At 40.7% G+C, this 24,461-nt stretch overlaps 1 protein-coding gene and 1 long non-coding RNA gene across 4 annotated transcripts in view; one reads left to right on the top strand and one right to left on the bottom strand.

Moving 5' to 3' along the window:
- Positions 1-4,588: 4,588 nt before the first annotated feature.
- The window catches only part of adka (adenosine kinase a), a 172,271-nt gene continuing 152,398 nt past the window's right edge, over positions 4,589-24,461 (bottom strand). For all 3 annotated transcript variants that reach the window (XM_017696547.2, XM_017696550.2, XM_017696549.2), the window contains 3 exons: positions 22,499-22,613; positions 9,643-9,729; positions 4,589-5,359 (listed from right to left, as the gene is read on the bottom strand). In XM_017696547.2, coding sequence (XP_017552036.1) covers positions 5,235-5,359; positions 9,643-9,729; positions 22,499-22,613 — 327 coding nt within the window. In that variant the 3' untranslated portion in view covers positions 4,589-5,234. The remainder of the gene's footprint in view (positions 5,360-9,642; positions 9,730-22,498; positions 22,614-24,461) is intronic.
- Positions 20,268-24,461, top strand: part of LOC119263481 — a 42,749-nt gene continuing 38,555 nt past the window's right edge. The window contains exon 1 of the long non-coding RNA XR_005130303.1: positions 20,268-20,456. This is a non-coding gene — a long non-coding RNA (uncharacterized LOC119263481). The remainder of the gene's footprint in view (positions 20,457-24,461) is intronic.

Raw genomic sequence — 24,461 nt, 5'->3', positions numbered from 1 at the left:
GACTCGCTGGAACCGCGACGTGACATCACATCGCTCATTGGAAAACAATGTACATTGTTTCAGATTACATGGCAGGGGTGGGAAAAACACGCGCTTTGACGCGGGAGCCTCTGTAAAAGGGAAAAGGTAAACTTTTAACAGAGTTCGGTGGAATAAGCCCGTATTTACTTGATGGAGGCATTTTCTGGTGAATAAAGGGGGATGTAATGCCCTGTAAATCCACCATATAGATGAGACTAGCAGTGAGGTTCTCAAACTTTTTGTCCTGGGGGGCCAAAGTGCAATGTTAGTGGGGCACCGAGGGCCAAAAGGACAAAGCAATATACAAATAAAGAAGTTACATTAATAGGCAGGGTGAAAATATATAACATAGCAGTATATTTTGTTACTAAAATACATAAAATGTACACTTTTAAATGAACATAATTATTGAAAAAATGATATACACACTCAGAAAAAAGGGATGAAACTGTCATTGGGTGGGACCCTCAAGGGTACAATGTCAGTCCCTTTAGTCAGGGAACATAACTGCACCATAATCCACTGAATTCTCCACACACCCCGTCCCGTCTCCAGGCTTTTTATATTATTGTTCTATTTTAAAGCATTAGGTTATGAAAAGATACAAGTTTATACTTTTCCACCAGGAAAAAAAATATTTAAGGTACACAAATGGACCTTAAAAGCACCGTTGTACCTTTGAGGGAACATTTACGCTGTTTATATCTTAATAACTGCAAAATGTCCCTGCAGAATACCTTAATTTCCAACAGCGCAGTATAAAAATACGTTTGTGGGGTTGAGTTAACTATCTGGCAGGCCTAGTCAAACGTCCTTACTGGTCATACTATAGCGTGGGCAGTCATGCTATTAACTATTCATACTCAATGTTTGTAGATGCAATCAACCATTTCTATACACACAAGGAAGTGTGGGGCAGACTCACTAGCACCTGACTTGACTCTCATTCATGCAGGTTTAGGTTGTTCCAGAACGTCCATAAACTTGCTGTTGGTGAAAACTTCACACACCCTTAAGTCTGGCAGTTGCCCTAAAGTGGCAGCTTGAGATATGGGCAGTACTTCTGATATGCCACTTTCTTTGCCTCGAACTGAAACACTACATAGAGCATTAAATAAAACGTGAATCCCAAGGGCAGCAGTTATACTTTGGCAAGAAACCTCACTGGTTTTCAGGAGAACTTATCCGAGTGTGTTCGGAGTCTGTGAACGTGAACACTGATTTACACTTCAACAGGTTAAGCTGCCTGTTGCTAACTTGATAAAAAAAAAACATATCTGTTAATAAACAGTAAATAATGAGCTATTTGTTTTCCACTGTAGGTGTAAACAACTTGGTCTCTGAGGAGAAAATAGAACCTGTAGATTTCTTTACTGACACCATAGAACACCTTAAATACCAACGCTACAATAGCATAGGCTAAAGTGTCGCTAATAAGCACTCTGAGCCTTTTTAAACAATCGTCAATTAAAACAAAACCTCACCCAAGCTTACCATGCTAATAAGGACTGAAGACTGGTGCGAACCAGTTAGCATTATGCCACTTAGGTCATGCTAAATTTTACCCACTAGCTCTCATTCACTGTTAGCCACGTTAGCATTTTTCTAAGAGAAGGGTTTAGGCCTTGCCTCAAAGCTTTCATGTAGCGCATGAGAAGTGCTTTCTTTGCACACTTTCCACCTTTTAAGAGCAACTGATTTCCATAGATTTCAGTGATTCTGTTAAATCTGAATATTGGCTAGCATACTACACAATAATCTAGCATACTACACAAAGCAAACAAGCCAAGCAGCATTTAATGTGGACAATGCTAATGTTTTAATGATGTTGAGCTGCTCATACATCAGATCTTCCATTCATCTGTGGAAACGGACAGACATCTAAGCTCTTGCTGAACATTACCACAGTAGCAGGATTAAAGCTGGCTAGCATTTTGGCTTCATTTTGAGTTTTCGCTTGAAGACACTTAAAGATGAGAGCAGAAAATTCTGGCTTTGAAAAAAAAGCAATCAGCATCTGAGAGGAGCAATTGATATCACAAAAAAACAGAGTTTGTTCTTGAAAAAAGGAAATACTAATGAAGAATACTGGCTAAAGTATATATGAACCATCTTCATCCTATGAAAATGAAAGGTCTGATTTCACTTTAATCTTGTAACATGTACACTGCATGGGCAGAAGTATCGTGACATCTACACATTACACCTACAGGAGCTTTTATGTTATCCCATTCTAAATCGATAGGCATTAATATAGAGTTGGTCCCTCCATTGCAGCTATAACAGCTCCCACTCTTCTGGGAAGCTTTCTACAGGATTTTCAAGTGTGTCTGAGGGAATTTTTGCCCAGTTATGTAGAAAAGCATTTGTAAGGTACAACAGTGACGTTGGTCAAGAGGGTCTGACTTGCAATCTCCAGTCTAGTCATCCCAAAGGTGTTTAATGGGGTCGAGGTCAGGGCTCTGCACAGGCCAGTCAAGTTCTTCCACACCAAACTCACACAGCCATGCCTTTATGGACCTTGCATTGTGCACTGGGGCTCAGTCATACTGAAACATTAAAGGGCTTTCCCCAGACTGTTCCCACAAAGTTAGAAGCATATAGCTGTCCAAAATGTCTTGGTCTGCTGAAGCACTGAGACTTCCCTTTACTGGGTCCAACTCCTGAAACACAACCTCATAGCATTATCCCTCCTCCACCAAACTTTACAGTTGGTACAAGGCAATCAGGCAGATAACGTTCACCTCATATTCGCCAAACCCAGACTTGTCCAAACTGGCAGATAGAGAGGGTTGCATCTTCACTCCATAGAATATGATTCCACTGCAGTGCAGTGTTGGTGTTCTTTACACCACTCACCCCTGATGCTTGACAGTAGCTGTTCGGCCATAGAAACCCATTTTATGAAGCTCCTAATGCATAATTCTTCTGCTAATGTTGCTTCCAGAGACAACTCACTCTTTAGTGAGTGATTCAAAAGACTATAGGCACTGTGCACTTCAGCACTCTGCGGTCCCACTGCGTTAGTTTACATGATCTACAGCTTAGTGGCTGAGCTGTGTTGCTCCTAGACACTTCCATTGTACAATAATAGCACTGACAGTTGACAGGGGCAGATCTAGCAGGACATAAATTTCACAAACTGGCTTGTGGTGAAGGTGGCATGAAAGTGCCATGCTTGAAGTAACTGAGCTCATCAGTATGACCCATTCTACTGCCAGCACTTTTCTATCGAGATTGCAATGCTATGTGGTTAAATTTATCCATCTGTTAGCAATCGGTGTGGGTGAAACACCTGAACTCAATAATAAGGAGGTGTGTACAAATAGTTTTGTCCATATAGTGTAGTAGGCATATTACTGGAAATTCAGGCTTTGTTATGGCTATAAGATACATACATGTTCCAATATTAATCAGTTGAAAAACAATTTTTTGATGCTTATGTAATAAGTATGGTGATCTAGCCCCATCATCTACCCAATTCTTGCATTTGTTATGCAGGGGTTTCTCTTTACACTGCATTTCACTTCGGGTTATATCGGCTGTCTGTATTTGAAGAAAGTTGTCAGCCTGTAAGATGATTCAACCTGAATATTTAATATCTTTCGCAGTCAGTGTGAGTGGGACTGGATGATGGTACTGAGTGCAGACATATGAATGAGCTTTGAAGGACTCTGCTGTGAGTTGAGTAGGTATATAACATGAGCGTGTTCTGAACCTCAGCCGGACAGAACCTGGATTTGCAATGAGCAGAGTCACCAGCTATAGCCAGAGGGACAAAGGGACAGCTGTATTTTCAGTTCTCCCTGATGATGGCCATGAATAGCTGCTGCTAATCCCATAACAGAGAAAACCTCATGCAGGCTTGCCACTATGATCAAGGGGAAGAGCAATGAGAAGAGGGACAAGGGCTCCAACTGTATTCTAAGCAGCTGAGGAACAGTATGATACAGGACCAGCAGTGGAAAGCATGACTTTGACATCTTCTGATCAGAGATGAAAGGCTCCGTATCCATCCTGCTAAAATGTAACCCTTAGTTAATGCTGCTGACAAGAATTATTGATTGATTGAATGCTGTAATTTGACATTTCTCTCTTAGCTCATTGGGAAAAAGCAGAAATTCTGCCAAGAATGTTGATTGCAAACGTTTAATTGATACAACATTTGTGTTTGTCTTGTGGGAGAAGAGATATTTTTAGACAATTTGAATTTCGTGGTTATTTTTATGTTCATATTATATTATGACCACTTTAGTGGACAGAAGTGGCCAATGAAATCTACCAAACCGGATTTAAACTGGGAAAAAGTCCCAAGTGCAGACTTGAACCAGTTGTTAAATTGAATGAAAACATAACTCATTGTATAACCATATAATTACTCCGGTAATTGAATAGTACAGCACAACGACTAATAACCACTTGAGGTTTAATATGAATGTTCAAAATATGATACCAAGTGTTTTAGATCTTTTGCACAACCTATCACAACTGAAAAAATGTAACTACATGTTGTAAAATATATGCTCCACCCTTTATAATCCACAACGAAGTACAAGGATACAAGAAATTGTAGGAGGGGATGAACTTTTTAATGTTGTCAGTAGAGGCAGTGCATTTATATTGCAAAATGCAGACACTCTACATAACACACATACACACACACACATGCGTGCAGAGGTTTTCTTGTTCTTGTACATTATTATATAGTTAAAAATGAATATCTCACAAAACTGTTTGGCTTTTTAGAGAAGACTGGCCTTTAAAAACTGAAATGAAATTACCCCTACAGTTCAAAACAGCACGAGTCATTAAGGTGCTGCTTTTCTGGCAAGTGTTAAAATCTAGACATTTGGTACAACTCAAATAAAATATCGTCTGGAAAGAAGCTGGTTATTACCATTACAAATGACTTCTGCAAACGTTTTCATTACAGGGGACAGAAAAAGAACCTAAAACAAATTTTAGTAAAAACAAACTGCTATTTATAGCAGCACTGGGTTGCGAATGTTGTAAACAGAAGTTTGTTATTAAGTAAAATGTTCGCATGAATACATCATGAAGTGGGACTGGCTACTATGTAGCAGAGGCACAGAAGTCTGAATGCAAGAAGGGAAGGAGGAGTGGAATAAACAAGGGTAAAAAGTAAATTATAAAAAGAATAGAAAGGCATCAGTCCTGTTTAACACTGGGGTGAAGAAGTCCACTTGTCATTTTCAGTGGAAGTCGGGCTTCTCTGGAAACGTACAGCCTGCTTGCCTAATGATGACGTTAGCAGCATAGTGTCCAGCACGGATACACTGCTCCAGAGACTTATCCTGCACCAGCTCAGACAGGAAGCCTGCACACACGCACAGAGAGAACGAGGGGGGGTTATCAACAATAACAACTTTGCTTTCTGAGGAGGGACTTACTGTCATTTGGCTAAGTGGGTGGACGACTTTAATCCTAATTAAAATCTGCACACACGCACACACATAACGCGCACACGCTATTGTCATGGTCATATTGAAACATAACCTTCAATTTCTTTCATTTTTCAGTATGAAATTTTAGAAACAGGGATTGTACTCATGCCATTTGTAAACAGCAGTGTCCAAGACATTTTGTGTACAGGACATTATGACTGTAATAATGGAAATGACTTGCAGTAACATTAAAGTTAAAATGCTTTTCTATTTCCTTTAAGGCTGCCATTTCAGAGATTCAGTCAGCTCCATAATTGTAAGTCGTGAAAAAACGTTTTTTTTTTTTTTTTTTGTGGTCAAGTCATTCAATCTCACTCTGAAAACAGGACAGGAACATGTCATTTTATTGAAGTAAATTTCTAAGGAACTAGAAGTCTATGGAACTAAAACCCCTTATCAATGATATATACACACACAGATGATCCAAGCATTATGACAACTCACAGATTAAGCGAATAATGCTGATTATCTTGTAACAATGGTGCATATCAAGGTCTGGGATATATTAGACAGAAAGCAAACAGGTGGTTTTTGTAGTCGACGTGTTTGATTACTCGAGTCCTGAGACACTTTGACAAAGGCCAAATCATCATGGCCAGATGCCTGGGTCAGATCATCTCCAAAATGGCAAGGCTTGAGGGGTGCTCCTGCTCAGCATTTGTGAATACCTATTGACAGTCCTCAGAGGAGGGAAAAATCATTAATGGGCAACAGGGTATCAGGTAGCCAATGCTCATCAGTGTGCGATGGCAAGGCAATCCTGTCTGGTCTGAACTGATAAAAGGGCTACTGTTGCAAAAGCCACAGGAATTTTTAATGATGCTTATGGAAGAAATAGTTGCACAACACACAGTGCCTCTCACCCTACTGCGTAAGGGACTGCGTAGCAACACACTGTTAGTACACATGCTAATCCTTGTCCATCAATGAGGTGCCTACAGTGCGCATGTGTGTGTTGGAACTCTCTGGTTGACCGAGTCTCATTTTGTTTTATATGATCTAGATGGTTCGGTATGTTTACGGAGTTTACGAGGGGACGTGATGGCACCAGGATATACTACGGGAAAAAGACAAGCTGGTGGAGTGAGTGTGATGCTCTGAGCAATGTTCTGCTGGGAAACTCTCAATCAGATTATTCATGTGGATGAGAAACTGTGCCACATACACTATACAGATAAAAGTATTGGGACACTCCTAATAACTGAGTTCAGGTGTTTCAGCTACACCCATAAGTGCACAGCTTTGGAGATAAACATAGATAGACAAACACTGGCAGCTGAATGGGTTGATCTGATGAGCTCAGTCATGGCACTGTCATAGGATGCCACCTCTGCCATATATCAGTTTGTGAAATATATATATATATATATATATATATATATATATATTAAGATAAGAGAATACACAGATGAAATACACTAATGAAAGACAAAAGCGTAGACACATAGCTAAATACATGAAATTTTTTTAACAAATAATAATTTTAAACATTTCAAACAACCAGAGCTGTAGTGCACCTCTCTAAAAAAGAACCCCTGTTTATTTTTCCCCCAGTCACAGTGAGAGGGACTGTTTGAGAGGCGCATTTCTCCAAAGAAGACCGTCTGAAGACATTTTGTATTAAGGGCTCAGAATGCTTGCTCTGTATTCTCTGATGTCAACAAGTATTATAAGAGAAGACTCACTGCTGTTATGTTTACAAAGGGAGGTTGCACTTAGTGCCCCAATAACTGACAAATGGTTTTGTTTATATAAAAAAAGGAGGAGTGTTTCTATAGACAAAATTTTCTTAAATTAAAGGTTTGTTCATTGTGAGATTCAGCTATTTAACTACAGTGACATATCTTATGACTTTACCACATGTGCCAATAGTTATGGAGCTGACTTTACCATGTTTTGCTGACAAAGATAATAAAAAGACAAATGGGTACAAATTCACTTAAACGTATGTGAGACACGCAGACACAGAGCAAACAGATCTTAGCAAATCTGTGCTCTGGTATTGATATATATTTTTTTAAACGGAGTACTTTTCCTTTTTCTGAGCGAAAATTAAATAAATCAAGCTTGGAGGGGGTAAAGAAAGGTGCTGGCAGAGACACCCTCAGTGATGTGCAATACAGAACTCCTCCAGCAGCCCTCAGGCTCTGAACCCTCCCACCTAGATCTCTGCACTCCGCAGCAGTGCTGAAACGCATTGAAAAACAGCTGGCAAATTCATTTTCCAACGCGCTGCAGAGATGGCCTCCAACCTCTTGTTGGAACGGATAAAGGAGTTAAAAAAAAAATCGATACGACGTTTGAGCAAACATGCTCACAGCTCTATTAGTCTCAGGGTTGTCCTGGACAAGCTACAGGAAGACACGGTAGCAAATCAGACACATGGCCTTTGAATGGCAGCGAAGCAGGTACAAGACCGCTGATAAAGGCATTATATAAAGACTATCTACAGGGAACATAAAAGGCCTGAGCACACAGCATTCCAGCCTTAAAAAATTCTGTTTTTTTATGAGGAGCAAACAAGTTTGATAGATGACTTCACAGCTCAGTCTGGTGTACACACACATACACACACACACACAGACTGTTTGTATCCTGAAGCGCAGTTATTACCGGAACCCTCAGAGAATAGATCACAGCAGTAGAGCATTTAGAAGCTCCATTAGTCTGTCCTGAAAGAAGATCCTTTTATCTTCTAAATAAGTTAGCTACACTGTTCTGCATACAGCAAAGTACTGGAATTAAGCAGTTACAGAAGTGGTGTCATCTTCCCATTATGCTTAGAGCAAACTTAGAGTAAATCTGAAAAGCTGGCCAAAAACCTAATGTGCTTCATGTACTTTTGCTCTTAACCCTATTAAACCTAATCTCTATTTAGCAATGCATTAAGAAACTTTGATTTACATTAGCATGTGGAACTGGAGCTTTCTGTGTTTGTCTGCATTTCTGTTTTCTATTACTGTATAAAAGAAGCATGATGCTGCCTTTATTTTTGGGTGCGCCAAGAGCAAGTGCACACATATTAAGAACAGAATTCAGATTTCATCAGCGTGATTATAAAAATCAACTGAAGTGTAAAAATGTTCCTATTTACACATCTTGCTTTTTTAAATGGTAATACTCAAATAAGATCTACACATTTTCACATTATTAACAAAGAAGAGCAGATGCCAGAAATCACTGCTTTGCATTGACCTTAAAAGATGAACTAAAATGCGAACTTACAGATCAGTTTACTCACATATCTGTTTATCTCATATCTGTCCCCAGTGGTGTACATAGCTTGAAACACCCCTACTTACATCTGATTATTTATTTCCCCCTGACAGTTTATTGAAACTGTGTGGAAAGTGTGGATTCTAAACTTTCAATTGATACCACACTTGTGCTTGTAAGTAGTTTGTCTGTTTTGCAGGAAGAAGAATCATCCTATATATAAATCTAGATCTATATATAAATCTATATAAAGAATCAGACCTTCTAAATATATAGCAAAATCACAGTACCTCTAGACTTCTAAATGCAATATGATTAAGAACTTCTGTTAGGAACAAGGCCATTTACAATGTTCACAGTGCTAATATAAAGTGACCATAAAGCATTATTTGGATATGTTAACTATTTTATTATTGATGGACCTTTTTCTAAAGTTTTATAGGTTATTTCCTAAACTATTTCTCAAAATGAGAATAACACTTAGCACAACACCAAACTCGTGGTTGACTCTCTGTGTGGAGAAAGCCTGGAGAAGAATTCCAACCAGACTGCATTAAGGTGACTGTAAAGCTCAGGAGGTGGAAACATCTGGGGCTGTTTTTCTTATAGTGGTGATGGTGAGCTTGTTTTGATGAAATTATGAAGACAGCAATGTGCAAAGGCATTTTGGATGAAAACCTGCAGAAGAGAATGCTCAAACAAAAACGATTAGGAACATTCAAACCTCCTTTTGCAAGAACATTTTGCCAAAAACAAATGGGAAGTCTCAGAACAGTCTGTTTAAAATAAATACCGCTTGGTTTGATATATTGTTTCCTAGCACAAAAACTTTTTTTTTTTTTAATAAAGTGTGGCACAAAATGTCCAAATATTTTTTGCGCCACTGTATCTGGGTGTATGATATGGTCTAAGAGTATGTGTAACTGTTTTGATACTGTACCTCCCACAAAGGCATCTCCAGCTCCATTAGTGTCCACAATGTCGCTCTGGTCAGTCTGTATGACAGGGAATGTCTCTACCTTGTCACCTGAGAACAGATGAATTGAGGTTAGTTAGTGTGCAGACACTTACAACTCACCCAACAGAATAGCGAATCCCATTTGTGGGCCGAGGCTTTTTGACAGGTGCGTTTGCATTTTTCAGAACAGCCTCACTTTTTTCCCCTCTCCGAAATAAATTTGCTGTCAAAAGTGGTTATGCCTCTGATAAAAAACTGTACCACCCAATCTGTTTAATGCATTTCAAAACCTTTTCTTCCATTTTTTAAAGCAATCTCATGTATATGTGAAAGGAAAGCGCAAATGAAACAGCAACCATTAGCGTGACAGCCTGTATACCTTGTCAGTCGGCAGCGTTGGTGTTAAAACTAATTTTTCACAAACAAATATAGTGAGCATGATGCTAATAATCAGCAGCACAGCAGAGGCAGAGAAAAACCTGAGCTACAGAGCTAATGAGAAATCTGCAGGTACAGTGCTGAATGACAGAGACAATGAGGACCAGTGGAACAGGCCATTTGCACAAGCCAGAGCCTCACTAAGGCCTTATACTTAAGGAGAGGCAATTGTTTTGGGTGGAAACATTCAAAAAAAGACAGCTCTTAAGCTTAGAGAGAGATCTTCTCTCTAAAACACCATACTACAGAATCCAGCGTACCACTACATTCAGTTTTAATGATCTTCCAGGTGCCCTGATTCCGACTAAAATCACGTATGGTTTTTATTACTTCCCCTCCACAGAACTCTCTTCCTTCTACTGTTCTCTCTCGGCGGCCCTTCCTGCACATCCACAGCTCTCCACATTCCTGTTTTATTTATGGCATTATCAGCCATTAGAGTGCAATGAGGCTCACTCTGAGCCAGAGGATATTGCCGTAACTTTGGGGGCTTTGCAGTAAGGAGAACACTTCAGCGAGCCTAATCTTTGATCCTGCCTGGCATTTTGAGAACACACTGAAAAAACTCCATTTACAGAGAGCCTGGCAACCGGCAGCAGCAACATGACTGATTTACCTTTGGAAATTCAGCTGTTTACACAGCTCTGTACTCCTCAACATCTTCAGTGACATCTCCAAACTAAAAAAAAAAAAAGCTCTGAATAAAATAAAATCAAGTAAACCGAACCATACGAGCCAACCATAACTGACTGCTAAAGCACTCCTTATTCCTCAAAAAAAACCAACAGTGAGCTATAAGTCTACACCTTCTAATTATTCATAGTGGGAGTCAAAGACCATTGCTGTGTGGAGAATTCCAGAGGAAAGCTCATAAACAAACAGAAAGGGAGCAAAAGGCTTTAAAAACTGATGCAACAATAAGCACTCGAGACACATCTGTGTGCGCGAGCAGTTTCCCCCCCCTAAACGAGGCAGCCGATTGTGTCTTTGATAATTAATTACACAAAAAAAGCAGATCCTTTTAGAATCAGCTAATTAGCAGCAAAACGACTTTGCCTAATTAATGCAGGCGATGAAGCATGCACGCCCGCCTTCCTCTTGAAATGATTAACTAGAGAATCTTACATGTGAATTAAGTTAGAAGTAACTCATGATCTGTCTGTAATTTTTTTGCAATTAAAGATTAAAATAATTGCTGTGTGAATAAAACAGGTATGCAAACCCCCACTTCAGCTAAACAACAAAGGGAGTGCATTAAGCCTTAACCTACTGTAGTTTCATTATGTGGTTTTGCCCCGAGCAGAGCGAGGGGGGAATAAATGACCAGACAGTGAGTGTATGCTAAATGAAACTGCGTGTGGCACTTTCCTCTGTACTTGGGCTGACCTGATTCTACTTCCTCCTATGACTTAAAAACAAAGTAGTCTGAAAATGCGAGGGCGGAAAGAAACAAAAAAAACTAGCCAGCTCTAGTCTGACAACTTCCAGCGGATTACTCATTAACAGGCTTCTGCATAGCAGATATCAATGCTGTAGATGTTGGTGGCTCTACATCATTCCATGTCACTATTCCATTAAATACTTCAGCAGGAAGCAAATGGAGCCGATGGAAAATTGCCAATGACAGCACAAAGTCTGGGCAGCGTGACCTCTGCCCTCACGGACGGCACATCGCATACACCCGCTCTGCACAGCCTTGTGGAGATGACTCATCAAGACTAAGAGAGGATTCTAAGAACACAAACATTACAACATCTGCACAGCTACGATCACACCCACAGCAGTCTGCTTCCACAACAAAAACACATTAGACTCCCAGCTCTTACACAACGCAGTGGTACCTTTATGACTATGTTGTAAGGCACCAGCGATTTCATACGGGCCACTGCCAACGCGAGGAAAGATACCTCAGGAAAGCAAAAACAGCAGTAAAAAAAAACCACAACGAGCGAGAAGGCATCTGAAGTTAATTTAGGGTCCAGAGTGAAGCGCTGTAAGCTGTGGGAGAATGAGTTACATGCGCTGCCCCTCTTCCATCTTGGTAAACAAGGCTGAACTTGCACATGTGCGTGTCCCTTGCATTGATGTTTAATGGCGCATGGTGCACTAGGTGGTTCCCATAACCTCACTTTGTCTTCAACAAGCTGCATCAATTGATATGATAATGGCGGGAGGACGTGAGAAAGTAGAGGGGCCGAGCTGCACTCTCTCTGAGGCGTCCAACCACTTGGGTGCCAAATGGTGTCCAGGAGCCTTTCTCCACTCTCAATGGAGACAATGACAAGAGTTTCAGGGAACGGAGGCAAGAAGCAGATGCCATGGAAGAAAAAAAAAATCCTCTAAATCCAGGCCACTAATTGGGCCAAGTGGATGTTTTCAGAGCAATTCATCATGTTGTCAATCAGTCAATATGCCCAATAGTAAAAATAAATAGTACTACTACTACTACTAATAATAATAATAATAATAAAGTAATAATATAGATTTGCCTTCATAGAGTATTTTGTCTTAAGATAATCTGAGCTCTTGTTTATATGTGCAAAACAGTATGCTTGTTGTGGCCTTGAGGGAATAGAGTTCACCACACAGAAAAAGAAATTATTATGCTGCAAAGACGAATCACTTTTGAACCGAGGGGATACAGGGGCTGCGGCCCAACGTGAACAAGGGCAATTTATTCAAGCACGCGAAAGATAAAGCAAAACCAAATTCGAACAAGAGCGAGAGTTTAAAAAAAATAAATAAATAAAAACTGCTATAAACACCCCACTGCCACACACTGCTCTGATTTTCCTGAAACCACCAATGATAGACGTCTCCCCCACTCCATTTCATCAGGCTGGAGGGTACACATCGCATCTTTATTCAAAACAGATTATTGAACTTGGCCATGAGCATGCTGCTTTGGTTAGCCAGAGAGTGTTCCAGGACCAATTTCATGTTAATGTATAACACAAAAGAGGCCATTGGCATGGCTCTTTAATAGGCATGGCAATTAAAACTTTGCTGCCAAAGCCTGTCTTTGTTGTTCCTGGCTTGTGGTGGGCCCTGTAAACATCATTTTGTGGCAGTTCACAGGGAGTTCCGAAGCTTTCGTGGTTCATCCATTACTGCCTTTTACAAGCTTGTGTAGAAAGTGAAATATAATAAAAACCTCCACTTTTCTCTTGGTGACTAATCAAGGAGCGGAAAAAAGGGCAACGGAATTGCACCTCAGTGGTTGTTAGGTTGTATTAATAGCTCTTGTTCAGCTGCTCTGGTGCTCTTTGACAGCAGCACACGTGGATAAGGAGTGTGATATCAGCTTCAGGGTGCTGTGTGTGTTTGGTGTATTTGTCTTCGTCAGGATGAACCCTCTACCCTTCTTCTATAACCGCTCTGGGAACCTGCTCTATAACTGTGCTGGACCGCCTTAAAATAAAACAGACCGCAATGACAACACACGCGCAGCTGCCTGTGTTCACGGCTATTTATAGAAGCCAAATAGCAGAAATGGCCATCGTAACATTTACAGCATTGTTGAGTTATGCTAATTAAGTGCAATAAAGACCCTTGTTATCACTGGTTATATGCAGCATAACGTGATAAGGCTCATAATGTAGCAAAGCAAATCCACCAACGCCCAAGGTCATGCGTTAATTATTCCTCTGTATCTTAACAATGGATCTGACAAATTACACCAGGCGATGTGATTTTGAAATGCTTAAGTGCTTCGAATCAAAGGCGTTTGAATTACTGCGTAGTCCTCCCCGTAGCCAAGTCGAGATGATGTCTCCAATAAAAACCTGTAGCACTGAACGACAAGCCATCCACGGAACAATGAGGCATGACTCACAACCAACGAGCAGCGGAGAGAAGCAAGGCCTGGCGCACTGGTGAAAGATTATTACTCCTAAATCCACTCCTCATCTGCTCCTCAGCCAAACAAATGCTTGTAGTAGTAAACAACAGCGGCCCTCCTCACAGTAAACAAACCTGAGGAGGTCAGCCTCGCTGGCCTCATCTTTCTGCTCCAAGCCTTCCACATCGAAAACAATGAGTGTGACCAACACATTTACCGGCTAATATACAGCAGCGCCGTGCCGAATAAGGCGGGAACTACCGGCCCAAACAATTGGAGGAGTGGGCCAGAGAGAGGCTTTAACAGGCTGCACTGTCCTTTTCAAAGTGAGATGCTGATCACATCCTCTCACCTCCCAGCCATGCTAATCAGTCTGAAGCGAGAGGTGATGTCACGATCAATGGAGGGGAGTGAGTAGCTCTTTGTCAGCCCCTTCGCACATGACAAGCGACACGAGGAAAGACCGAGACGAGAGCATGGATGTGTGCATATGTACTTGTTTTGCTACATTTACAAGACAAGACAATGCACCCAGACTTTTACTTTTTAAAACTTCAACCATTTTTCCTTGGTTACTGGGGTTTAGATTAAGGTTTAGTTATAGTTTAGGCTTTAAAGCTTTTTACATATAGGTAGCTACCAGGGCTGTAACAATGTTCAAAATTCTTAATTTGGTTTGATAAAATAGTGTCTCAATTTGATGCAACAAAAATAAAACAATGCCTTATGGTAATATGTTAACATTTCCATTGTCAGTTTATTAGCACATTCAATGTTATAAAGCACAATATTAAATAATAGTACTATAATAACCTCTACCTAACATACACTTACAAAGAGTGTGCATTTCTTTCCTGTTCTCAATTTAGAGAGAAGGAGAAAGCAGCACTGACAGAAGAGACAGTGTCTGCCCTCACTGTGGACTTTATACTTATATTTATATAGTTCCTTATCATACTCCACACAATATAATCAACACTAAATTGTGCCCAGTACTTCTTTGCTTCTTTAAATACACTGTTTGATACTTGTGAGTACTGAATTGAGAGGCTCATACTAAATGATACACCACACATTTACTTATCACCGCTGTCCGAAGAAAAACGGTAATAATACACTACAATTGAAAAGTGTGAAATAATCGTTCAAAATCGTTTTCAATTACATTAAACCAATTTGTAGGAGGTACACACAAAAAAGTATTCTGTTAAGAGGCTACTAGCCTGTAAGAACTCATTTGTAAGAAGCTGTAAACACGGAAGAGATTTTATGAGCCCAGAAGGATAAAAAGGACTGTTGAAGGTTCTGAAATGACTGAGAAACCTAGAAATGAATGAAGTTACAATAACACAGCCTTATATGTGATACATGGTACTCAAGTCCCTAGGCAGGTCATGTACTTGGTGTAAATATATATATATATATATATATATATATATATATATATCAGTATATTAACAGTATATTGTTTATTATTTAACAATGTAAAACACTGTATTAAACATCTTAACATACCTCCTGTTGTCTAACTTAGTTGTTAATGAATCAAATAAAAATGATTCCAAACCCCTGTCCTCACATTAAAACAAAACCGTGTGTGTGTGTGCACATGTCAGCATCCAGAAGTAACAGTGCTTTTACTTTATGACTGGGTGTAGTCACTTATTCACTCAGGGGTGATGAATGAAGACTTAATATTGTGTTGTGTAGGCAACCGCATCAAGATCTTATCAATACAACGCATTTCCATTATCAGAACAAGCCATTTACGCAATTTATCAAATCAGTTCCTTAACCTTTCTCCCACTCTGTGGGCTCATGAAAACAAGTGCCCACACTCATTGACTGCTTTAAAAACTCTCTGCTTTTGCTCAGCTGCATGGAGGGAGTATTGCATTAATGAGACACAAACAAGGTCAGACAGACATTCCAAAATAATAACCCTAACATAATATGACAAAGTGAGTGTGTGCTAAAGAGGGAGAGAGTGACTGAAAAAGAACCCTCTCTCTCTCTCTCTCTCACACACACACACACACACACACACACACACACACACACACACACACACACACAGGGAGTGTGTTGATTAGTGCATAATGACCTTTGTTGAGGGCTTACAGATGGAGAAAAACAGAGAGTGAAACCAAAAGGCTTCTCTGGGGAGTTCATTAAGAGCAGGTAAATCACAGCATAAGACTCAGCATTAGACACATTCTCTAAGAGCAAGTCCAGTTTCAAGGTAAGCAACTCTAAATACAACAAGGAATTCTGTAAAGATTTATATTCTCAGCCAGGCTTACTCATGCACACAGAATCACAACATTTACTGAATGAAGACATACGACTGTTTCTTTCTTAATGTCGGTCATAACAAAACCCATTTTTAGTCCATTTTTTATAAATGTAATTTGACATTTACAATTGACTCTTTACTATATGTGAGCATCTCATGAAAACTGGTCCAAGAAAAATGAACATTTCCTCCTCCTATAAAGTTTTCGTGGTGGATATACAACCCTAATTCCATTGAAGTTAGGACGTTGTGTAAAACATAAATAAAAACAGAACACAATGATTTGCAAATCCTTTTCAACCTATATTCAATTGAATACACTACAAAGACAAGATATTTCATGTTAAAATGGATCAACTTTGTTGCTTTTTGCAAATATTCACTCATTTTGAGCTTGATGCCTGCAACATGTTCCAAAGAAGTTGGGACAGGGGCAACAAAAGACTGGTGTTCTTTGAGGAATGCTCAAAAAACACCTGTTTGAAACATTCCACAGGTGAGTGTCATGATTGGGTATAAAGGGAGCATCCCTGAAAGGCTCTGTCGTTCACAAGCAAGGATGGGGCAAGGTTCACCATTTTGTGAACAACTTCATGAGCAAATAGTCCAACAGTTTAAGATTCAGAGAATCTGGAGAAATCTCTGCAAGTAAGCAGCAAGGCAGAAAACCAACAGTGAATGCCCGTGACCTTCGATCCCTCAGGTGGCACTGCATTAAAAACCCACATCATTCTGTAATGGATATTACCACATGGGCTCAGGAACACTTCAGAAAACCATTGTCAGTGAACGCAGTTCGTCTCTCCATCTACAAGTGCAAGTTAAAACTCTGCCATGCAAAGCGAAAGCCATATATCAACAACACCTAGAAACGCTGCTGGCTTCTCTGGGCCCAAGCTCATCTGAGATGGACTAATGCAAAGTGGAAAAGTGTCCTGTGGTCTGACGAGTCCACATTTCAAATTGTTTTTGGAAATCATGGACGTCATGTCCTCCGGGCCAAAAAGGAAAAGGACTGTCCGGATTGTTATCAGCGCAAAGTTCAAAAGCCAGCATCTCTGATGGTGTGGGGGTGTGTAATGCATGGCATGGGTAACTTGCACATCTGTGAAGGCACCATTAATGCTGAAAGGTACATACAGGTTTTGGAGTAACATATGCTGCCATCCAAGCAACGTCTTTTTCAGGGACGTCCTGCTTATTTCAGCAAGACAATGCCAAACCACATTCTGCACGTGTTACAACAGCGTGGCTTCGTAGTAAAAGAGTGCGGGTACTAGACTGGCCTGCCTGCAGTCCAGACCTTTCTCCCATTGAAAATGTGTGGCTCATTATGAAGCGCAAAATACGACAACAGAGACCCCGGACTGTTGAGCAACTGAAGTTGTACATCAAGCAAGAATGGGAAAGAATTCCACCTACAAAGCTTCAACAATTAGTGTCCTCAGTTCCCAAACGCTTATTGAGTGTTGTTAAAAGGAAAGGTGATAAGGTGATGTAACACAGTGGTAAACATGGTCCTGTCCCAATTTCTTTGGAACGTGTTGCAGGCATCAAATTCAAAATGAGTGAATATTTGCAAAAAACAATAAAGTTTATCCGTTTGAACATTAAATATCTTGTCTTTGTAGTGTATTCAATTTAATATAGGTTGAAAAGGATTTGCAAATCATCGTATTCTGTTTTTATTTATGTTTTACACAACATCCCAACTTCATTGGAATTGGGGTTGTACAAGGTTTAGTCACGACAGCACACTGCTCATGCTGTTATTTTTATTGGCATGATATAAAAACGGAGCAAGGCAAAGGTTATCTGAGTGGAATCTTGCTTTCAGATAGCCAAGATGAAATACTAATCATTGAGATAAATCAGGGAACAGATTCCGGCTGTAGTTGAAAAAGCTACAAGCTCCAGCGGTGCTTACACCCGGGCCGTCGCCTTATCAGCCCGAGTGCAGCCCTCTGGCTTAGCCAGTTAGCTTCACACTACCTGATTAATGCATGTACTGTCTCCAAAGCTTGTTTGCTGAGAATAAAAGGGGGGGGCAAGGTATACTACTGTAGTACATCACCGACCCTCTCCTCCACCGTGACACAGCGAAGCCCCTTCATCCTCGCCGCAGCCTGTGGACGACCCTGCGCACTCAGCAGTCATTAGATCAAACAGTGTGGGCTCAGTGGCCTTAATTTGAGCCTGTAATAGGTGCGTCAGCAGGGCCAGGCTGTGTTCAGCAGTGTCACAGAGGTGCTTCATTAAGGGCTCTTCCCTGGCAGCTTTCATTAAGGAAATTAATGTGGAAGGGTGAGGACGGCTTGCATTTAATGTTGTAAGAGAGCAAGTGAGAGAGAGAAAGAGAGGGAAAAGAGAGAAAAAGAACATAAAGGAACTCAACAATAACAAATCTGCATCTCTTTGGAGCTTCGGCCCCAGGGCCCATCATCGCAACCTTCTTAATCATCATTAAAACAACTTCATTGTGACATTCAGAGGCTGCTGAATGATCACATCCCCGCGCAGAGAGCAAATTGCAAATGAAATGTGGGGATCAGACAGCATCAGAGCGCAGCCTCTGGGAGGTTGAGCAAATCTTTAATTCTCTTTTATATTGATGTTTATTGGCGCAGGCTATGGGGAGCAATAACAATGTCCTCCCTCTCTTTCTGTCGCCCCTGCTATTTGAACCCACTTATTCCGGGCTCATACCTCGCCTGACATTTATCAAGTTTGCCATTTTTTTCCCCTCTCGTTTTCATTTTTTTATGAGCAACACCCTCGTACATGCGCTCCTCGTCCTCCTAACATTCATCACACGTTTCATATAGGGTTCACCAGGGGCTGCCACTAACCCCACAGCTTCATATGAAAGGGCTGCGAGAGGCTAGCCCAGGCAGCCATTCATCAGCCCTGTGAAAACCGCCTCCAGGAGGGTCTTTTCTCTAAAGCTTACGCTTTGGCTCAAAGTTAGCTGGAGCCTTTTTCCAGAACAGGAGGCAGAACTGGCAGTTCCGCAAAAAAAAAAAAAAAAAGAAAAGAAAAAAAAGTGGAGGATTGTCTTGTAGCACTTTCCTTTGATGAGGCTTTACAGGAGTAGCAATTGCTTGACGCCCTTATCAGCCCAAGGGGACTAATGCTATTAGCGTTTGTGTGATAAAGGCAGCGTGGTGGAACCGATACAGCCAGCTTTGCAGCTTTACTCTGGTAACATGTTGTGGAAGTGGTATAAGACAGGGCTCTGCAAGCGCCGTGTTCAACACCTCTCCAATCCCGTAAGGTGGAATTGTGAAGGAGATTACACCTGGAGGCCAGCAGGTACACACAGGGATGGGGAAAGTGTCTCCCTTAGGGTTTTAGCGTCAGTCAGAAGTCGTTAATAACATCTGACTGAAGAGAAGACGATGCAATTACAAATACAGTTACAAGTCAAAATCAGTTTATTGGCAAAGTGCACTTGAACACACAAGGAACTTGCCATGAAATTGTGATCTACTGAACTATTGCTTAGGTAAATAGAATAGAATAGAATAGAATAGAATAGAATAGAATAGAATAGAATAGAATAGGACAGAACAGAAATGGTAAATCATACATATGAATAAATGCAATATACATAATAATATCTCAAAAACACCTATATTCAATACATAAACCAAATGTGCAGGGTATTGACTAAGACAGGAATGACTTATTACAGCCATATCCCACCTAACCTAAACCATGTACATTTAGTTCACATGCTAGATACTGGTGTTGCAGCCAAGACAAATCAAGTCTAAGTCAAGACCAAGACTTTGCAGTGCTAGAATAGTCAAGCTTAAAGGTGATACACACAACATTTTAAACATTAATAAAACAGCAAACAACTATTTTGTATATAAAGACATAGTGGATTAATGACATTCAGAGCAGAGAAGCGAAACCCTCAGTGTGTGTGTGTGTGTGTGTAATCAGAGCTTCTCTGTTTTCATAGCCATGCATACATATTAGTCCTGCCCTGTAACATTGGCCCTCCCCACATTTTATTCTGCCAGACAGTGACCACACAGCCGGTCACAATTTAAGGTGTAATGGGAAAATCTGAACAAGAAGCTGAGTCACCAGAATGTGGTTGTAACTGCTGCACCTTATAAATTGGAACAGGAAAATTCAAACAAGAAGCTGGTGAAAAAGAAGCATTTGAAATGCATGGATAGAGATAAGGAGGTCGCTGCCGCTGGACAGGTGGGTAACATTGACATATTTTTGCTGTTTCACACAATCTGTAGGTCAGTATTGTTTTGTCCTGTTTGTGAATTTGTGATAGCAGCTGCTTAGCTTCACAGCAGAAACTGTAAAGACCGTTTGCCAACCCACTACCAAGCTAACGTTAGTTACATTATTTGCTGTGTCATTTTTCACTCTAACGTTATATCATGACAACTGTCTGCATAACGCTTGCGAAAGCTTTTATGGCCACAAAGATCTAGAAAAAAGCGGAGCCTCTGAAGGAGCACTGAAGGAAAGGGTGTGTTTGTTTTGCTGTCGAATTCAAATATCAATCATACTCCAGAACCGTACAGTGGTCCCTTAAGATTTTTAATTCATATTAGTCTTTTACAAACTATTTTTTGTCTTAGGGGATCAAAGTGTAAGGCCTGTGGAGCACCAAGGCCGAAAAAGAAAACATACAAAAAAAGAAAGAAGGCAGGTAGATTGTTTAAAACCATATTTTACAACCCTACGTTTTGTTATTAAAATAGAAATAAAAGTACAGCTTTAACAGATTGAATAAGACTTGAATAAGTTGTATATAGTATAAGCATGCTTATACTCTCTATGGGTGAGTTGGTGGTGTAAAAAAAATAAAACTAAATTAAAATCAGATATGTTAAGGGGCAATTTTGGCCAGCACTGGTCAAGAAAAACTACATTAAACTTAATAAAATGCTTTCTTTTTTACACTAATCACAAAAGTATTTTGTACCAGAGGTAAAAAAATTCATTAAAATTAAAACTATGCATTGTAAAATTGACCATGACATTGTGAAATATAAAATGCTGTTGTGCACTGCATGTGCTGCAGCAGCAATCTGGTTACCACTTGTAGCATAAAATATCTGCTTCATTTTACATAGCTGTCCTCCCACTTCCCTCTGAAATAAAAAGGGATAAAAGGGGCAAAAAGGCCTTGCCCTGAACTAGATTAGCAAAAAATGATGAGTCCTCCTTAACCCAAGACTGAGACAAGACAGATTTAATGTTGGGACCGAAACAAGTCCAAAACCATTACCTTGCATTCTCGAGACAGAGATGGGACTCGAGCACTACAACACTGCATATTTGAAGACATGTGTATTCTTTCAAGCCATTTGGGATTAACAGTTCTTAAGTATCATAAAACACAGAACAGGTCAGAGTTGATCTGAGAGGACTTGAAACTGTTGATCTCAGTAAATGTGAACCACCCTTTTATCTCAGGGAAGCATTACACAGGATAATCATAAAATATCAGCTTTGGATACAAAATCCACACATCATATATATTCTGAGACAGAGATCAAGAGACTCTTGTGTTTACGACACCCCATCCCTATGAAACCTGTCAACACAGTTATGAAGTTCTATGAATCAAAAGACAAAAGGCGATAAAATGAAATTATCCTGAGCAAACAGGATTGGTGTGAATCAGGGCCGTATCAGAGTGAGAAAGAGCAGTCAGCGTGCCAGGTGCAGGAGGAGAGAAACAGAAAGTGCTCAGCACCCCCAACAAGCTCCCCCTCCTCCCCCGCCCTCCCTTACAAACCCACCGGCCTGCTTTGAACTGCAAACCCTGCTGGCTTAATCAGCTACAACTGCGATGCTTTCTCCACTATTCAGTTAAACTTATCAACTCTGTCGAACCATCCCCCACCACTCAGTTACCATAGCAATGTCTCCGACTGCTACAGCCCTTTGGATTCAAATTCTGCATCTGAGAGATAGGAGGTCATTGCCAAGGGTGAATTCATTTCACACAGAGCAACAGCTAAAGCCGCCAGAGAAAACGGCATTCTATTCTTAAGATGACCTTGTTTGGGGCTATTCACAAATGTTTACAGAGGAAATCTATCAACATCATGCCTACTGTAAATAAGTAAAAGGGTGAAAGGACATGTGCTGCATTTTCCTCACTCTAAGAGCTCCTTTGAAGTCATTTTCCATCTAGACTGTTCTGATCCGAGAAGCCCTGGAAACACGCTTTAGAAACGGCTAAATAACTGAGCCAATTACGGTTAACTACATACCTTTGGTCATTACAGTGCCTTCCTTGCCTTGGGTGAAAACCGCAATTCTCTGTCTTTTCTTGTTCACCTTGGGTAGGTTTTGGGCCTTCTTGGCAATCTCCTCAATGTCTTTTGTCTGTAAAAAGAGCAAATGTTCTTGAGTGCAGAACACATCGCTGACATCAAAGGACCACCATATCACATATATTGAGCACATATAGTACTTGAAGAATGGAGGGGTACAATATAGAAAAAAAAACCTGGTCATATGACATTAAGTTAATGCGCATCTAACTCCTAACTAACTTTTCCACAGCGACTTAGAATTACATTATGTTACAGACGTAGGCGAATGTAGTGTTAGGAGTCCTGCCCAAGGCACTGTGCTCTAGCCTGAGTAGGGAATGGAACCTAGTCTTCTGTGTGGAGGGGTGTTGTCTTATCCTCTATTCTATACCAATAACTGCCTGTACGACTCAGTAAAAGATGTGTTGTTAACAGCCCAACTAAACACTCATTTAAAGACTAAGGAATTATACAAATTTCCCAAACTCAATTCATTTTTTGAGCGCAGAGCATTCTTTTTCAGGAAATTCAGTTTTTAGCAAAATAACAGTAAATTAAGAGGAGACATGAGGGAATAAGTGGACTTTTAAAAAATAAAAATGGCCTGTGTGTGTGTGTGTGACGTTTGGTGAGCTGGGTGAGATCATCTGCATTTCCTAATCCTCACACCTCCCAGCTGGCACTGGACAGAAGGAGTTAGGGGGAAATGGGGGGCGGGGGTTGGGGGTTGAGAGCTGGTGGCTCTCTCTCTCTCTCTCACACACACACACACATACACACACACACACACACACACACACCTCCATGCACAAAGCCCCAGTCAGAGGGGCAGAGGCATCGTGGCCCTGCCAAAGCTCTGAGTCTGTCACATGTCCACTCGTGTCCATGCCAAGCAAGGAGGAGAAGCTGCTTGGCCATGGCAGCCAGCAGCCCTTGACAGTTTTGTTAATGGGGGAGTGGTGCGGCTTCTCAGGCAGGGCCAGCTGCTTCCACACCTCTGCACCCCCCTCACCCTGCTCCTACACGCTCTGGGGAAAGGACCTGGCTTTTCTGCAAAGTCTGGCCAACCTCAATTAGCGCAGTAAAGACCAGATTCAATCAACCTACCACGGTGCTCCCGAATCCATCAAAGCCTGCGGCACATATCGCCACAATGCAAACAAATAACACGTATTGAATTCAGTGTGGGTCTACCCCGCTGGTCAACTCTGCTTTAGTGGTGCTAGCACACTGGTCGAGGTCAGCAATGAGGGAGGAGAAAAATAGCAAAAACAAAACCCTTATTTTTACAGTAATAAATCCAATGTAAATGATTTAATGTACTGTCAAACATCAGCCTCAGCAAAAGTAAAAATCTGCATTTAATTGAAACACTGCGAAAAGATTTTCCTCCATGTAAAACGCCTTCATAAATATGGATGTAATCATTAATAGGGGCTGCTTTGGGGAAGGTTAACACAGTGTTCCGATTAGGACTGGCACCAGTGTATAGAGAATCTTAAACTGAGAAGATAATCACGATCGCTGTAGAAAAAGCTCATGCCAGACAGAACTGGCCCAAGGCAAGACCCAGGCAGCAGACGGCTTTTAATTTGGTGGGCTTTTTTTTTTTTTTTTTAAACCAGCTCCATGGGCTCAATAAAAAAGTTCTACTTTTACAGTATCAGCTGACTGCACACAATAAATGTGTCACTGACTGTGACTCTACAGCGTTCTGCTGACAGGACGTATGCAAGGTGGACAGGTACAACCTCTCGCTGGAACAGCAACATCAAAACTCCAGGTGAGACACCGCAGCTATAAAAAAATGCAAAAAACACAGACATACTCTCACGCACACCTATAGGGTGTTAAATGCTGGGGACTTTTCAGGCAGTCTCTCTAAACTGCTGCTATTCAACATGATCTTCATTCTTTG

The sequence above is a fragment of the Pygocentrus nattereri genome, chromosome 5 (assembly GCF_015220715.1).
Source record: "Pygocentrus nattereri isolate fPygNat1 chromosome 5, fPygNat1.pri, whole genome shotgun sequence".
Classification (NCBI taxonomy): Eukaryota; Metazoa; Chordata; class Actinopteri; order Characiformes; family Serrasalmidae; genus Pygocentrus; species Pygocentrus nattereri.
The sequence above is the reverse complement of the archived record's forward strand: the minus strand, read 5'-3'. Positions and strand labels throughout refer to the sequence as shown.